General features: G+C 42.7%; 1 protein-coding gene across 7 annotated transcripts in view; it reads left to right on the forward strand.

Moving 5' to 3' along the window:
• CUX1 (cut like homeobox 1) overlaps nt 1-17998 on the forward strand; it is a 284376-nt gene that overhangs the window by 42067 nt on the left and 224311 nt on the right. For all 7 annotated transcript variants that reach the window (XM_033004042.2, XM_042791633.1, XM_042791634.1 and 4 more), the window contains exon 2: nt 13753-13863. In XM_033004042.2, coding sequence (XP_032859933.2) covers nt 13753-13863 — 111 coding nt within the window. The remainder of the gene's footprint in view (nt 1-13752; nt 13864-17998) is intronic.

Raw genomic sequence — 17998 nt, forward strand, 5'->3', positions numbered from 1 at the left:
GCTGGGATGGGGGAGAGAATCAGAAGAGTAAATGTAAGAAAACTTGTGGGTTGGGATAAAGGCAGTTTAATAAGTAAAGCAAAAGCCGTGTGCGCAAGCTAAGCAAAACAAGGAATTCATTCCCTGCTTCCAAGTGCTGGCAGGTGCTCCGCCGTCCCCAGGACAGCCAGGCTCCATCATGTGTAACTGTTACTTGGGGAGACAAACCCCATCGCTCCTAACGTCCCCCCTTCCTTCTTCCTCCCCCAGCTCTATGGGCTGAGCATGACACCATATGATCTGGGATGTTCCTGGGATCAGTTGGGGTCAACTGTCCCAGCTGTGCCCCCCCCCCCCCTCCCAGCTCCTTGCTGGTGGGGAGGGGCGAGGAGTAGAAAAGGCCTCATCTCCACAACTAACACATCCCCGTGTTACCAACACAGTTTCCCTACCAGCTACGGTGAAGGAAATGAACTCCACCCCAGCCAGAACTAGCACGCCCCGCGAGCCCTCAGCTGTCCTGAGGCACCGGTGCCGAGCAAAGGGGGAAGAGACGCGGGAGCGTGGGGTTGCACCCGCCCGGGTGGGCGCCGAGGCGGGAGGTTTGCCCTCCCGAGCCTGTCCCCACGGAGCACCCAGGGCCTGCAGCCGGGCCGGCTGTCTGTGGGAGCGCGAGAAGAGCTGCGTGGGGGGACGGCTGCCGGGCTGGTGCCGCCGGTGGCGTGTGCTTATCTCCGAGCTGAAGCCGTTCATGTCCGGGTACGCGCGGGGCGGTACGGTGAAACTGCGAATGGCTCATTAAATCAGTTATGGTTCCTTTGGTCTCTCCTCTCCCACTCGCTGAATAGCTGTGGTAACTCTAGAGCCAACACATGCTGACGAGCACTGGGCCTCCGGGGCCGTGGGCATTAACCAGACCCAAACCAACCCGGTCCCGCCCGGCAGCTTTGGTGACTCTAGATGACCTCGAGCTGATTGCATAACCCCATGGCAGCGACGACCCGTTCGAATGTCTGCCCTGTCAACTGCTGGTGGTGCTGCCTGTGCCTGCCGGGGTGACCACGGGGGACAGGGAATCAGGGTTCGATTCGGGAGGAGGAGCCTGAGAAGCAGCTGCCACTTCCAAGGAAGGCAGCAGGCATGCAAATTACCCACTCCTGACCCGGGGAGGTAGTGATGAAAAATAACAATACAGGACTCTTTCAAGGCCTTTTAATTGAAATGAGTGCATTTTAAATCCTCAAGTCTGGTGCCTGCAGCCACGGTAATTCCAAATCCAGTAGCGTATCTTAAAGTTGCTGCAGTTAAAAAGCTTGTAGTTGGATCTTGGGATCAAGCTGGCGAGCCACCGCCTGTCCCAGCCCCTGCCTCTCAGCACCCCCTTGATGTTCTTAGCTGAGTGTCCTGTGGGGCCCAAAGCACTCTGAGAAAATTAGAGTGTTCAGAGCAGGTCAGCCGCTGGCATACTGCAGGTAGGAATAATGGAACAGGACTCTGTTTCTATTCTGTTGGTTTTCAGAAATGGGGCTATTATTAGGAGTGGTGGCCAGGGGCATTCATATTGTGCTGTTAGAGGTGAAATTCTTGGACCTGCGCAAGGTGGCCTAGAGCAAAAGTGTTTGCCAAGAATGTTCTCATTAATCAAGAACAAAAGTCAGAGGTTCGAACGTGATCAGATACCGTCATAATTCTGACCATAAACGATGCCGACTGGCGATCCGGCGGCGTTATTCCCATGGCCTGCCGGGCAGCTCCCGGGAAACCCAAGTCTTTGGGTTCTGGGGGGAGTATGGTTGCAAAACTGAAACTTAAAGGAATTGTCGGAAGGGCACCATCAGGAGTGGAGCCTGCGGCTTAATTTGACTCAACATGGGAAGCCTCCCCCGGCCCGGACACAGACAGGATTGACAGATTGAGAGCTTTCTCAATTCCGTGGGTGGTGGCGCACGGCTGTTATTAGTTAGTGGAGTGATTTGTCTGGTTAATTCCGATAACGAACGAGACTCTGGCATGCTAACTAGTTACGTGACCCCCGAGCGGTTGGTGTCCAAACTCTTAGAGGGACAAGTGGCGTTCAGCCACCCGAGATTGAGCAATAACAGGTCTGTGATGCCCTTAGATGTCCGGGGCCGCACGCGCGCTACACTGACTGGCTCAGCTTGTGCCTGCCCTCCGCCGGCAGGCACGGGTAACCCGTTGAACCCCACTCGTGATGGGGATTGGGGATTGCAGTTCTTCCCCATGAATGAGGAATTCCCAGTAAGTCTGGGTCATAAGCTCATGTTGATTTAGTTCCTGCCCTTTTTGCACACCACGTCACTACTACCAATTGGATGGTTTAGTGAGGTCCTTGGATTGGCCCCAGCAAGGTCGGAGCATTGGTGAGATGGTCAAACTTGACTATCTAGAGGAGGTAGTAGTCATACCAAGGTTTCCATAGGTGAACCTGGCAAAGGTTCATTACCAGGGGCAGTCATGCACTCGTGCTTGCACTGGGCGTCTGATCATGCCACCAGTTTGATTAGTGGAGGCTTTGGGGAGACCTTAGAGTGATTTCCAGTGCTTGAAGGGGGTACAGGAAAGGTGGGGAGGGACTCTGTCAGGGGGTGTGGGGATAGGATGAGGGGTAACAGTTTTAAACTGACAGAGGGGAGATTTAGATGAGATCTAAGGTAGAAATTGTTCCCCGTGCGGGGGGTGAGGCGCTGGCCCAGGGTGCCCAGAGCAGCTGTGGCTGCCCCCTCCCTGGAAGGGTTCAAGGCCAGGTTGGACGGGGCTGGGAGCCCCCTGGGCTGGGGGAAGGGGGCCCTGCCTGGGGAACTGGAGGGGCTTTGAGGTCCCTCCAACCCAAACCAGTCTGTGGTTCTGTGAAACACCTAGATAGGAAAGGCATTCTGCATTCTGCCTCTTGATTTCAGTTCAGTGTAAACTGTGATACTTACACTGAACTGTAATTGTCCAGATAAAATATTAAAACCTATTAAAAATTTCTGAAAGGCTTCAAAATCTGGTATTCTTTTTAATTGTCCAGAATATGTGATGCTTGCTATCAGTATTAAATGCCAGACATACTGTGTGTTGTCATGCCAAGCTGAGTCATTATTTGGGATTTAGATCCAAAAGAATACTAAGAGGCCTAAATGGGACTTCAGTAGTAGCAAAAACCTAAATAAAGAAAATGTTGCTTTCTTGTTTCCTATTTATATCTCTATTTTTTTTTAGAAAACATCCACCAATTGCATTCACAGGCAACTTCACAAAAAAAGCTGTATTTTTCCTATCATGGGAAAATGCATAACCCTTACAGCGTGCCCAGAAAGTCAACAAACTCAGACCAAGGGAGGAAGCATCTTAGTCAGGAGTCAAGGACCGTTGTCTGAAAACACTCTGCCAAATACTCTTCCTGCTTAAATTGTTTATCAAACAACAAATTCATTTGCCAGTAATTTTCTTCTGATCCTGTTTTTGTTACTACTTATTTCTTAATACAAGTTCCCCATCCAGCTTCCTGTGCAAAGCGCTCCGGTCCCTGTCCCGCGCCTGATGCCGCTGCGGCTGCACCACGAGCCGCTGACCAGCTCTCCCGCAGGGCAGGAGCGACCAGTGGCGCGGGAGCCTCTCCCCGTTTGTGTCCCATGATCAGCAGTAAAAGGGGCAGGTGAAATTAAGCCGACAAGAGGGGAGGCACTGGGTGACATTTTCAAGATGTATTTTGTAGGTTTTCCCTGGTGCACGTGTCTGTTGTTAAGGTTTTTAACCTAGTAGCAAGAAATTCCAAGTTAAGACTAGCCCCATCTTTCCAAACAGTATTTGTCATATATATAGTAGGATAGTTTATTCATCTATTATACCACTTCTGCAATGCCCAAAAACATGAGAGGGGAGTGAAACATGAGATGTTGTGTTAGTTCAAGTCCATGGTAATTTTTTCCCACCCCTCAATGAATTACTTTGGTGGAATGCAGTTTTAAAAGTATTTTTAGGTTGTTTTTTCTGTGTGTATTTGTACTTTTGCTGGTAAATATTTTATGTCCAAATGTTAGGAACCAGCCTAAGTAGCTTTCAGATTGGTGATTGCATTTGGAGACTAAAAGATTATTGAGTAGTAGTTGTGATGGACTTCCAGGTGGACAGTTGGTCTGTCTGTACTGGTTAACCATGTTAAAAAAAATTTAAAATAAAATGAATAACACACTGTTAAAGGAAAACTAATTGTGAATTTTTGTTCTAAATGACACTTAGTGTAGTTAGGACTTGGATGAACTGAAATAAAATGTGAGCAATCAGTTTGTTTTCATTTAGAATAAAAACAAAACAGCTCATTTTTTTTAAACAGTAAGTTTCCAGAACTCACACCAAAGCAAGATGGTGTGTGCATATGTATTATTGATTTATTGGTGGCAACCTGTATAGCAAGTTATAAATCCTGGTATGTGTTACAGTATGTGTCTTGCTTAAGGCATGGTCATGCTTCATTTACCAGCGAAGCTTAGGCTGAAAAGGGGAGTAACTAAATACTTTAAATGATGTAACAGAGCTTAGTTAAAGGGTTGAAGTTTTTGTTATTTAAACCACTCTTTCAAAACTACGTTTTGCTTTGATCTGTGGTCAAAAGAATTGTTTAATGTAACTCATGAATGTGATCTTACTTGGAAATAAGACATTAGCTGAAGTTAGTGACAGTGTTTTATTACAAAATGGCAGCGTAATCCCTTTCCACCTGAGCACAGTGGTTGCTGCATTAGTAGCTTGAAACAAATGATAAGAATAGTGCATTAAGTACTTTGTAATTACTCATCAGTTAATTGCACTTTTTTTTTTTCTTTTCTCTTAAAGGGCCAAAGCTCTTTTAAAAATTGTCTACAAAACATGTGTCTTATGGGGCATAGTCGCTGTGCACCTCCCAGCTAAAACCTAATAATTTGCTGGTATCAGAAACATGATTAGACTGTTGTTTTTTTTTCCTCCCTGTCCTTCCCACACGCAGCTCTTCCAGTCCCTGGTGCTGGCGTGGTGCGGGGAGGGCTGAGAGGGGGCCAGGGCAGACCCCTCCTGCCCTGCTCCCCTGCGCCCCGAAAGGCAGCGACAGAAGCAGAGGGGAGCGGAAGGGCAGCGCGGCCCGAGTGGGACCCGGTGTGCTGCGATCTTGGTGGTGTGGTTATCGCGTTCTCTGTTGCCACTTAAAAGGAGGGGTAATTGGTCTGCTGTGGTGTGGTAAGAGCTATGGTGTGTATGGCTGCTGGCATTGCGTCTTGGTCGGCTTTTGATCAACTAACGCGATAGAAGGTCAAGCAGATGTATTTGACTTTGTGTCTTGCCTAGGCAAAGTCTTTGCAAGCAACAGTGGGTTTCCTTTGGTTTCCCATAATTTATTTTATTTGGCAGAAGATGTAGTTTAACTCCCCACCAGCCTGTAGCTGCTATGAAAGTCACAAATACTAAGCTGAGACATTTTTTTGTTTCTTTCCAAGTAATTAACCGGCATGTACGTGATTAACTAACTTAAGTTTTTCATGTAGAAAGGCATCAGCTGCATAGTGCAGGGAAGCAGGAGTTTACACGGTTGTAATGTAACTTACTGCGTGGCTGGGAGACGATGGGTGAGCAGATTGCTCAGAGTTGGAGCAACGCTTGCTGCTTCACACTGTACACTTGCTATCTGTCTGAAATCCTACCTTCTGGGAAGCCTTGCTGCAGCGACGTTTAAATTAATTCATTACTTTTTGGCCTTTTCTGTTGTAGCTATTGAAGCAACTAGTTTGAACTTTTGCTTTTGAGTGGAATAGTGTGAAAATTAATGTGTGGGAAGTCAATGAAGTTGCAAGCAGTAGCCCACCGGGATGGGAGCTGCAGCAGGCTGGCTGTGGACGTGCTGCGTTTTCAAAAACTAAGGGAGCTCTTTCCTCAGCAAACACTTACATTTACTTTTTAGGAAATTTATGTTCTTTAAAAGTGTAATGAGCTGAAATGCAAAACCTGGCAGAGTGTTATGTAACTGATGGAGTAGGTTCGCTGACAGGTTTTTTTTTGCCAGGTATTGAAACCAAACTGCAAGGTCTTTGGGTGAGGTAATGGAAGCTGGTGGTTTCACAACGCTGTAGGGACTGCGGTGTGGGTAGTAAAGCATCTGTGCGAGAGCACCTTTAAAGAAGGCTGGGCGAGGAGCAAACCAAGAGATGCGGAGAGCAACAAGTGCTGCTGGGGTCTGGGTGTCACCATTCAGCTGTTTTTTAGCTTGTCCAATGCTTGAGGCAAATGCTTAGTGCTGGGCAGTAGTGAAGAGGTGTGAGTAGACCTGGTGGGCGCAAGGACAGAGATGACTAACAGTCTGGTGCAGACACTGGGGAACAGGAGGAGGAGAGAAGCTTTGGGGTTAGAGTTGAGGTTGCTGTGAGTGAAACCTGAACTTCATTTCTGGAGAGAGGTCAGAGCGCATCACCAGTGCGGTGCCACTGTCACCGGCAGTGGAGACCCAGCCCCAGTGCTGCTCGTTGGACCTGGGCCTTGTGAAGGCATTCATCAGCCCTGACTGTACGTGCTCTTGAGGAGGGTCGAAAGAGAGAATAAATAATGCCAGAAGATGAAAACTACCTTTTGGAACAAATAGGCAGTGTTTCATTATTTACCTGAGTGAGAGGAAAAGCTTGATAGACACAGACCTTTGGCATTAAGGCCTTTATAGCTCTGGACAGTCTGCTGTTTTTTGTATTTCTGAAAAAGTTTTGAAGTCAAGATGTAGAAGAAAAGACAGGCATAATTGTGTTGGCTCTGGCAGTCTTTTCCCCTTGTGCATTTGTTGCTGGCGTAGATATTTATGTGGCTGGTTTATGCTGATAGTAGCTCCTTTTGAAAAGCCAGTACTAGCTTTCCCCTCCTGCAAGATTTTCTGATAGGCATTCCCTACATTTGTGGTAGTGGCTGGTGTTATTGTGAACAAAGCCACAAAAAACTTATTTTTTATGTTTTCCCTAATTTAGTTTTAAGAGCCTGTTAGTTAAGGTATCTTACCGATAGCTGCATCGGCACCTCCATCTTTGTTCTCTTTTTGCTTTATATGGTGGCCACCACACGCGTTGACTCACTGTCCAAAAGCATTGCATAGAGCACAACATTTGTTCCAGTTAAAGCTTGTTTAAAAACTTAGTTGGAGTCAAATTACTTCAGTACATGGAAATAAAATGTGTTTATTGAAATTTCCTAACTAATTCTGTGTGTGAAAGGTAGTTGCATTAGTTTGCCAAATGGCAAAATGCTTCTCAAGAAACGTGTTTTGTTTAACACTTGTGGCTTTTGATTTTTTTCATCCTGGAACGTAAAATGCAGGTATTCTGGTCTTTGCTTTGTTATTTGTTTGTCACTCACTGCTGATTTGTAAGACAGGGGAACAGTGGCTCTTGAGGTGGTGTGCGTTCATTGAACTCGCTGATCTTTCCTTTTGCTTGTGTTAAAAAGGGGCTTTACAGCGAGGCAGGCATGAACTCATTTCACAGAGAAGAAACTTCTTCCATTGTTGCATTCTTACAGTATGTTCTAGCTTCCTGAGCACTTTCAGACTGGAATTGGTACTTGCCTTTTACAGTCAAAATAGACGTTAACAAAAATTCCCAGTGTCAGCTTTGTGGTTACTTCCCTGGTCATAATCTAGAGCTTTATCAAGTGAGCATGCCTGTTTGTTTTTCCAGAGAAACACATCAAGCTTGCAAAGCAGTTTATAATTTTTGAAATATTTCTGAAATACTTATGTAATCAGTATGTAGGCTTCTGAACAGGTGAAAACTATGAGGTTTTTAAGATTGAAGGGTAGATTGCCTAATATATCAATCAGGGAAATGTAAAATTTCCGTAAGACAAGTAGGCTGTGTGTATACAGAATTGTGCCAGACACTTCTACATTGGTGTCATCATTGCACTGAGAATTTTTCCTTTAATAGGAAATTAAAAATTGCAAAAAGCTACATTGAGAGCTTTGATAGATCTGACAAATGCAATCCTGAGAGAGGATGAAAACAAAAACGAGACTACTGAAAACTCCTTTCAGTAGCAGGTTATCATGTAGACTGGGTAACTGATTGAAATGATGATAAAGGGAAATACCTTAAATACTCAGAAAAAAGATTCAGAGGAAATGGTTACTACTACATTTACTGGTAGAAGATTCCTAATCTACATGTAGGTGTGATCTGTGTCTATCCTTGTAATAAGTAAAATGAGGTTTATGGTAAAGATGTACTCTTAACATCCGCAGCCACAATTAAGGCTTTGGAAGGCATATCTTAGGCATTGCGTCCATGACTAGAAGTCTACCAGAAAAAATCAGTCTATCTTAAAGTTGTGATATAAGTTTCTTGCTGCAGTGTAGGAGCTGTGTTGTAAATACAGCAGGAATTAAGCATTTTTAAATGAGAGAATAACAAAATTTTGGGATATAGTTACATTGCAGTACTTCTGGATGATTATTACAGCTTTTTATAACTTTTTCCATGTGGAACGTAGGAATACCAGTTCTAAGCAGAGACAGAATACTAGTTATGATAGGTTATGTAAGAGCAGCTTTTGGGGAATTGGGGTGCTGAAATGTGTTGGTGTTTTGGGTCCTGAAATACCTGTGTCAGGGCAGTGGCCATAGTTGTTGGAAATGGGTGTCTGAGATGCATGATCAGCGACAGCGAGTGCTGGGGAGAGCTGGATGTATGAATGGAGTCAGCCAGAACATACAGAAACACTGGTTTGTATTATTTATTCAATTCACACTGCTTTGAACGGAAAGGAAGCATGGCTGTGGAGAAGGGAGTGAGCATCCATCCTCAGCCCCCTCGTGTTCAGGCAGCTTCTCTCGGGGCCTGCCTCGTGCCGCCGGGAGGGGAGGGGGCCTGCGCAGTCCCTGTCGCACCTTTTCAGGCCGGAGGTGGTGAGTCTAGTTTTGCTGTTGCCTCTCTTCCCTCCTGCTGATAGAGCTGCATCGCAGAGTCACATACACCTTTCCCACCATCACGCTCCCAAATTCACATTTCCCGTGTATCCTTTCTGGTTATCCCCTCTTCCTTTCCGTAGTGTCCATAAAGCAGAGGGTGCTCTTCTTGCCCCTGGCTTTGCTTTTCACACAAGTTACTCTTTTTAGTCCAGTTTCACTCACATAAGCAGAGCAGGGCAGGAGTGAGCAGCTTTGACACCATGGGGTTCTCTCTGCTTACAGAGTTTAATTTTCTTCCACCCTTCTTAGATGGGGGAACAGAGACTTCATAAACACCCAAGAAAGCCCATTTTCTTACTAGAATCATCTTCCCAAGCGAGTAGTTTTGGAGAGTGGGGCTCAACTTTGAGAGAAGCCAGCCAGGTGCTGGCAGGGCTCGGGCAGCAGAAGGGCTGGTTTGAAGGTTCCTGTTCGAACAAGGAGAGGAGGACTGGTGTGCTAAACCGGTCAGTTGTCAGAGCGGTGCAGACCTGCTGGCTAGGTGATTATCAAGGTATGCATCTTGTAGGGAAAGACATGTCAGCCGTAAAGGAAAACAACCTTGAAACCTGCCTGCAATGAGGCTGGAGTTTCTTAATTACTTGGGGTCAACCTAATTGCAGGTTGGTGCTGAAAGGGGGGATTCCTCCAGCCCGCCTTGCTCCAGCCCTGTTTTCCCACCTCCCTTTTGTAATGTACAACACCTTGTAGCCGCAGGGGACCTGAACAGGGAACTGATTCAGTGCAACAGAAGTTAGAAGGGGAAAGGTGGGATGTTTTTAGCAGACTTGCTTTCCTGTTGTGGCTCGCTGTGCAGCCGTGCCATCACGGTCTGTGGCACAGGGGGTGGCAGAGACACAGTGAACAGGGACAGCTCCCGGGGAGCCTAAAAGAGCCTGGAAGTACTTGCATTAAAGGAAGACAAATTCACTTCAAGTTGATTGTTGTTACAGTGGATTGACCCTCCTAGTTTTAGATTTTTTTTTTTTTTTTTTTTTTAATACTGCATGAAAGAAACCTTTTAATGTTTGTTTTCTGAGTATTGGTTTTAATGACTCCAGCACTTAAGAGCATAGGACTTTCTTGTCTCCTCTCTTCCTACAGCCTCCCTCCCACCCTCAATAAATTTGTTGAAATGGGTCAAAGTAGAAACCCTGGAGAGAGTTCTTTAGTTATCTATGGCTTAAGCAGTGTGAACTGTGTCTGCCCTAAATTGATGGGACTCTGGGGCAAAGGGAAAGATAATGGTCTTCCTTGTTCTCTCTCAAAACGTGCTCCTAGTAGTGACTCAGTTTTTGCAGGGGCAATTGAATGGTGGCTGTTTTTGGCCAGAAAGTCTATTAGCCAGTGTTGAATCAGTGGAACTAAAGCTTCCAGGCTTTGAGTCCTTTCTGTAGTCAGGTCACCACTGCAACACCTTTGAGCCCTGGTTTCTGTTTGCTTTTCATTGGAACTTTTTTGATTTCAAAGGTGTGGAGAGTGATACTGAGACATGGTCTCCTACTTTTGTTACACTCTGACTCTCCAATATGCTTCTCTCTGCACAGTACTGCATCTCCTTTTACTTAGTATCCACTTAGAGAGTGGTTGCAAGGCTTGGGAAGCTTTTGTATGCCTTTGAGTGTGATACAGTATTCAGGTTTGAAATCTCAAAGTTAAGACTATTTACTCCTTAATATGTGATTGCTTGCAGAAATAATGCATTGGCCATGTTGAATTTTTACAAAAATTGGGGTATCTTATGAGATTAAGTCACAAAAGTGTGAAAAGTCTGCCATTAATGCTTGTGGGTTGTAATCCTGTATCTATTATTATGTTTAAATAAATGAAACTTGTCTTGTAGGCGGTTGAGATCAAGTAAGGAAGAAAAAACTAGCAATTTTTCAAATAGTTTTGATTTGGGGCCTATCAACTGTGACACAGCTTGAAGATTTAGTATCTAGTTTTATATCAGATCTTGTATACGGGGCTAGATATCTACTGTTCTTCAGCTGGAATTGCATCTCACTGTATCCGTTGTTTGTAAATGCTAGGCAAGATTGAGCATTGTGGGCTTCTCGAGCTTGTGGGCTTCAGCCCACAGCGTTAAACAGCTCAGTGTAGTTGCGTGCTGGCATTTCTCCTTGGCAGTGTCTGTACCTGAGGTGTCACATAAGGAAATGTTTTGTGGTGAGAAATTATCAGACCTGTCTCAGAAGGAATTCTGAAAGTAATGGGAAGGTGCCTGTAAGTGCATCGTGGCACTGGTATCAATCAAGCTGCAAGGGTGAGAAGGTTATTCTTCACTTGTCACCTGCCTCTTCTCTTCATACTAGCACAAAATACGAAATATGATTTATTTTTTAATCAGTTTTTCTTTCTTGTCTCTAAACTTCCAAGTATAGGTCTTTAAAAGCCTACTTTTCCGTATGTAAAGTTGCTTGCTAGCACTCGCTATTGTAAAACAAAGCATTTGAGTCTTTGGTCTACTGAAATTCCCTCTTACTCTTCATGATTTGTGTTTTCTTTGGTTTGCTTTAAATGTGTGCTTCCTTTTTAAATATAGTTTTCCAAGTTGCTGGCCGTACCAGATTGTTTATATTTTTTAAAAGCCTTCTGCTTAGCCGTTATATTGCTCTTTATAGTACTGCTTAACCACATTGGTTTCTGTTGCTCTTTTTTCTTGCATAAACTTAGCTGGGATGAATTTCAAATGTGGTTTATCCAACTGTTAAGTATTTCCCACTTTTCTGCAATAGATTTCACATATGTTACAGAATTCCAAACCAAGATCTGGTGGACATATTGCCCTGTTTTTTTCCTCTAAGTCAGAAATAGAGGGTTTTTTAAGCATTACAGTGACAAAATTTAGGTCACTGTCTGCAGCATGATGCCTAGCTTCAAATCTATTTGTCACATTTAGCTTATTTCCAAGGATTAAGATAACTATGGACCATACATTTATTAGGAAACAAAAAAAAAAAAAATCTTAGTTTTGTGGTAATAAACCTAAAGGGGAAAATGTATTGATCCTTTTGAGTTGGAAAATGCAGAAGGCTTTTTTTTTTTTTTTTCCTCCAGAGGTCGAACTGTGGAGTCACATAAAACACACATACATCCATCCAGTCATTCAAAGTTACAGGACTTACCCATACAAAAATGTAACTAAGAACTTGGAGTTAGGCTTTTTCAGAGAGTAACTAGGAAAAAATTCAGGAACTGAATTACTTTTTATCTGCTAGACCTGTGTGTTCTGTTTTTAAACTTACAGAACAGGGGTTTTAGCAGGTGTCCTGTAGGTACTTGCCTTCTGTTGCTATTTCTAACACCTCTGCAAAAGGCAAATCTTTTGTTTTCCTACTTCCTTTCCCCATACTGGGTGCCCAGTTCCACTGGGTATTATATGTGACCCAACGCACGGTAAAGTTTTTACGGTAACCATATAGTAGCAACCAAATCTGCTTTACTTCCACTGTGGTTTTTATGTGTGGTGGTATCAAGAGATGACCTGGTCACTGACTTGACTGACTATTGGGGATCTGGAATTAGACCCGACAGGAGGTCCTGGGCTTGTTTTTTGGGTCTGGTCCGTTACAGGTTGTTGAGCTGAGAAACAAATGCCAGTGGCACGACAGTTTTTCTGGTGGAGAATATTAGGCTTTTTGCATGCAGGTTGGAGGCGTGGTGGCAGAGTGATGTGATGAGGAGAGCTGCAAAGGAGACCTGCTTTATATCTTGCTCTAGTTGTTCTAGCATGTTGCTCTCACTTTTCCCAAACTTCTTTCTCATAGCCAGGTTTTTTTCCTTTCCAATTCATAAGGGGAGAAACCAGTGACAAATTCCTTTTATGAATTCTTGGTTATAATTCCAGGTGGCTTGGGGAATGATATAGCTCAGTGGAGGGCTTGGCCTTTATTTTTTTAATGTTACATGGAAATACTGCAGAAAAGGTATAAATTGACAAGGAATATTGAGTATAGTTGGTTTATGTGTTGATAAGTAACCCGTTCAGTCTATTATGGTAACATTTGGAAGCACAGTGCTGACTAAAGGAACTGGGATGGGGATAATGCGCTTGGATGAGGGTTGGCAACAGTCTGTAGGCTGAGCCTGTACTTCGGCCTAGTAGAAACTGTTGGAAGATAATCTGGTATTCATCAGAAAATTAGGAAAAGATATATTTTGGGGAGGAAACAGAGATGCCTGCTAATAATTTTAGAGGAATAGATTCCAATAGTAGGAAATTGTATTTTGTATTAAAGTAAGGAAATACTTAAATAGAAAAAGAGCATTGCGGTGGCAGTATAGAATTATATACAGTATGTCATTTGAAATTAAGAGTGACTGAAGCATAAGCATTCTAGGCTGAAGTATAAGATTAACCAGTATTTGAGTTGATCATATTTTTTTTTCATGGAGTAACTCAAAAAGGGAAAATCCAGTATCTTTAAAAGGCAGGCACATGAAAATAAACCTGGCTTGAACATGTCCCAGGATCTGTAATCTTCACTGGATTTGGGAAATTTTTAGGAGGAGTGTATTGCATGCCACTGCTGCTAGGCTGTGTGATGTTGTGGTAAAGCCATGAATGCTTTTGAGAAGAATGGTGATTTTGGTTGCAAGATGGAATCAAAAAGGTTGTAGAACTTCATTTGATGTTATTTGGGAGGTCAGGTTTCTGGAAGCTTGGTGCCTTGTTCTGAACTGCTCTGTAGTCCATCTGTCTTGATATTCCAAATGACATGATGTACATATGAGCTTTTTTTTTATTATTATTTCTGTGAGAAAAAGAGCTCTGATTATAGTTCCTTTTTTTTTTGTTGTTATTTTGTTTTTCTTGACAGAGAGAGCTCGATGCCACAGCAACAATATTGGCTAACCGGCAAGATGAAAGTGAGCAGTCTAGGAAAAAACTTATTGAGCAAAGTCGCGAGTTCAAGAAAAACACTCCAGAGGTAAGGAGAAAAGCTATTCCAGTCTTTTGAGTTTCTTGCAGTAGTATTTGATATTAGGCATATGTAAGTGGTTTTGCCTTTTTTTGTTTGTTTGGTTGGTTGGTTGTTTTTTTTTTTTTCCTTAATGGTTTGTTTCCATTATTTTCTTGCATGTATTGCTGAGACCACCATCTTAACTAAGGCTGCTTTCTCATCAGGCAGCTTTTGCATTCTGTAAGTAATTAAATACAAATTGACATTTTTAGAGGAAGTATGAACATTAGTGTTCAAACAGCCTTGCTCTACATTTTGTAATAATGTAAAACCTGGAGAATTGCAAGAAAAATTCTTCCTCACTAATCCAAACTCTCTTAGCACTTGGATGTAGAAAGTGACATTTCACTGCCTAAATAAATCTATATCAAGGGCATAACTTCAAAGATGCTCATTTTTCCATCAAAAATGAAATTAAGTTTTGCTGTTGATTTCACTGGAAGTGCAACAAGGTCAGTGCTGAGCTCTTTAGAAAACTCTGCTTGGAGGATGTGCATCGCACGCAGCAGGTGGTGTGTAAAAGGTGTCGGGACCGATGCTAGGCGAACCTCGGAAAGGTGAATATTGTGTGTAGGAAGCTGGGGAGTATTTAAACTCTTCCATGCTCATGTTAGCAGGTGCACTGTGCATGTCTGTGTTACATGTATGCATAGTTATAGCAAAAGTACATATAAACTCATTTTGTTAATGAATGCATAACAATGTGCAGGGCTTGTTTGTTTGTTTGGTTTGTGTTGTTTTTTTTTTTTTTTTCCCTGATGATTGCCAGCAATCTATTCATCCAGGAATGTTGTAGTGTTTCAAAGCCCATTCTAGATAACTGATCCACAAGTATTGGTTCCTTCCAAGTATATTCTGGGGAGAGAAGCAGTAGGCAGCTTTTCTAAGCTTTATTGCTCCTTCTCAAGTAGCAGATGCTGCTTTGCTTCCTGTTGGTACAGAGGGAGAGAATCTGGAGGATCTGACCCAGGGAGGGGAAAGGCAGTGTCGGAGCAGGAGTGACTTACAGGCAAGGAGGAGTGTTTAACTGATGCCCTGATGAGGAGGCTTTGTGTGGCAGAAACCAGTTCTCTTTGAAGAGAAAATTTGGGGACTGCAGCTTTGAAGGAACAGATCTTTTAAAAAGGAGTGAAAGAATCTGGAGAGTGAACACAGTAGCTGTGAGAGGGTGATGCATGAGTTGATTCCTTTTGCAGGAGAGAGCAGCTGTTGGAAAGATGAGGAGGAAGGAGAGGAGTGAATGAATATGGAGGGTGTAGGAAATTGTATAAAATCCAGAAAATACAGACTTCTGGGGCCACATTTTCAAACTGTTTTTTAGAACCTTAAGTTCATTCTACAGGACTCAACTTTTGAGTTTCCTGGTGCCTTCCTTTCTTTTTCCTGTAAGGAAAATGGCAGATTCTTCAGAATGTGGCTACAGCTGCCAGCTCCTAGCTGATAGCATGTTTACAGATGTGTTTCAGGGTGATTTCTTTAGGCCAATTTAATTTTTATGGAGCAGAAGGCTACTGTGGGGAGAAACAACAACAACAAAAAATACCAACCAACACTGCACTTTAAAAGTGCATGGTGAAAGGGCCTTGGTAACTCGGTGGGAGTTGGATACACAGAGGAAAATTATGTGCTCAGTATAGTTACTTCAAGAGATATAGTGGGAAAATGATAGGCAATTAGTTCTTTCCAGTAAGCAAGATAAGGAAGTTAAATCATTTGATGGTAATGTTTTAAGTATAATTTTACAAAATATAATTAGGTAGCCTTTATTCTCTTCCAAAATATTTTATGGGAGGTATTCTATTCGTTTGGTGACTAGGTTCAAAACAATGATGATGAACATCCCCAGTGTTCGGGGAAATTTGGATGTCTGCTGTATTCTACATCCTCATCTTTTGTCCTGGGACTCCTATGAAACCACATTCCTTTATAAGCTTGCATGGATTTTTTAAAATATTCTTTCTCTCTTGGTCTTCTCTGCTGTCACGCTCTTTTTGCAGCTTTGTTTCTGAACAGCAACACAATCTAACTCCTCTTCTGCTTTCTCTGACAGAATTAAAAATGCAAATGGGATCAAAGAGTTAGAAGAAAGTATCCAAACTGTAATAATAGCCGGGTGTAACACAGCTGATATGCAGTTATTGCTCCCAGAGGCACGGTGGAAGTAGCTCAGATGTAGGAGGTCTGAGAGGGCCACCCTCTCCAGTCCAAGGTGCTTGGTGGGGTAGACATGGCTCTGTAAGAGGCAAAAACTGGGTGAGGCAGTGTCCAGCTGCCCTTGCTGGAAAGCTTCACTGGTATTCCTCTTCACACAAAAGTTTAAGCTGTTTTCTGCACTCCCTACATAGAAGGGAAGTCTATGAATACTTGTGAAAGCTGAGACAGTTTTGGGAGACAGTTGAAAATTAGAAGGTGGGATTATTAACTACTTGACCTGATTTTTTTCCAAAACTGCAACTTTGTCCGAAAACCTACCCAATATGGTGAAAACATCCTTGAGGTGGATGGGGAAACTCACAGTGAGACACTGGCATTTCCAAACCGATACATTTATGTTACTAAAACACCAAACATGCTCTTGTTAATAACAAAAAAAGAGTTCTGTAGTAGAAAATCAGCTTGCATGCAGAACCATTCTTCAGATAAATAAATGACCTAGTGTACAGCTTAATTTAAATTTCCACAGAGAAGTAACAACTTTCTTGGTATAAAAAAACCCCTCAAACCACAAAGATGGAATTGTTAAATGTAACAATTTGTTTCAGAAGTCTACTTTCCATTTTCTTTTTCATCCTGCATGTATCCCTGTCACTGCAGTAGTGCTTTAGCCTGTTCCAGCATCTGTTTTTCTCTGCTGTAGCCAGTCTCACTGTAAATCACAAGACAAGTGTCGATTGCCTTGACTTTCCTATCCATTGATGTCTGGGATGTCCTCTAGACTTTCCATAATGTCTGCTTGAAAGCAATCTCCTGTGTAGCAGAAAAGGATTCAAAAAATTATTAATGAGTTTGAGGATATTTCTGTTTACTTTTAAAAATGTGACAGACCTATTTGGGTCATTTCTGCCTTCGTTGAAAATTATCAAATTGTTGCAAAAGATATATAATATTTTCAAGTTTATAGGAATGACTCTAGGGCTTTTGGTATTTAAAAATGTTAAAATACTATTTCTGACTTGGCATACTGGGAGGTGACTCTGGGAAGAAGTGTCTCATGTTTGGGAACCTTATGAGAACAGAGAATTCAGTGGTGGTTCTTACATGCAGAAACTTTTAGGAAGGGTTCTTAATTCCTGTTATTGCAAAAATACTTTTTAACTCTTCACACCTTTTAAGAGGTCATATCAGACCTGCTGCACATGGGTGTTTTGGGGTATTTTCAGTCTCAGATTGTTTCATCCTCAGCAGCTACTCTGGAAGGCTGAGACTGGTCAGGAGATTACTTGAAACATCAATTTTACATGACTGTTACTTGAAAGACATCCCAAAATATATCATGTGAAGTGCCACCCTACATCAGACGATTATTTTCTTATAGTGATAATTCCTGAACTATTGTGACTGTGATACTTTCTGGGTATTTTCACCTCTTTGAAATTCTTTGTCTAATTCATCATGTCCTCATATGCCAATTCTGGTATGAATAAACAAATGTTTGAATGATCATCTTTGAGAATTTTTTTTTTTTTAGTCTCTAAATAATTTCAGTTGCACAGGTAAATAATTTTTGGCACAAAGTGAAGATGCTTTCTAACGTTGGTAACTTTGCCTTTGTTTCTACCCAGATTCTTAGTTGAATAACAACTTTTTGCTTACCTGCTTCTGTTTGAAATGTTGAAAAGCTTGTGCAATACTTCCAGTGGTGCAAACTTCTAAGCTAGTGAACAACAGTAGTGAAAAATATCAGAAATCAAGTAACTGAGTAAAGCTAAACTTTGTAAATAAGTCATATGTAATTGATAAATACTCATGGAGGGAGAAGACAGTAATACTTAAGCCTGCTTAACCTATAACTCTCCATCGCTTTCCTTTGTGATTCAGCCAGGTAAATTAGATAATGCTGAGCTGTGTTGGTTGTTACCAGGCTCACCTGAAACATGGGTTG

The sequence above is a fragment of the Tyto alba genome, unplaced genomic scaffold (genome assembly GCF_018691265.1).
Source record: "Tyto alba isolate M040663 unplaced genomic scaffold, T.alba_DEE_v4.0 Super-Scaffold_19, whole genome shotgun sequence".
In the NCBI taxonomy this organism is placed as follows: domain Eukaryota; kingdom Metazoa; phylum Chordata; class Aves; order Strigiformes; family Tytonidae; genus Tyto; species Tyto alba.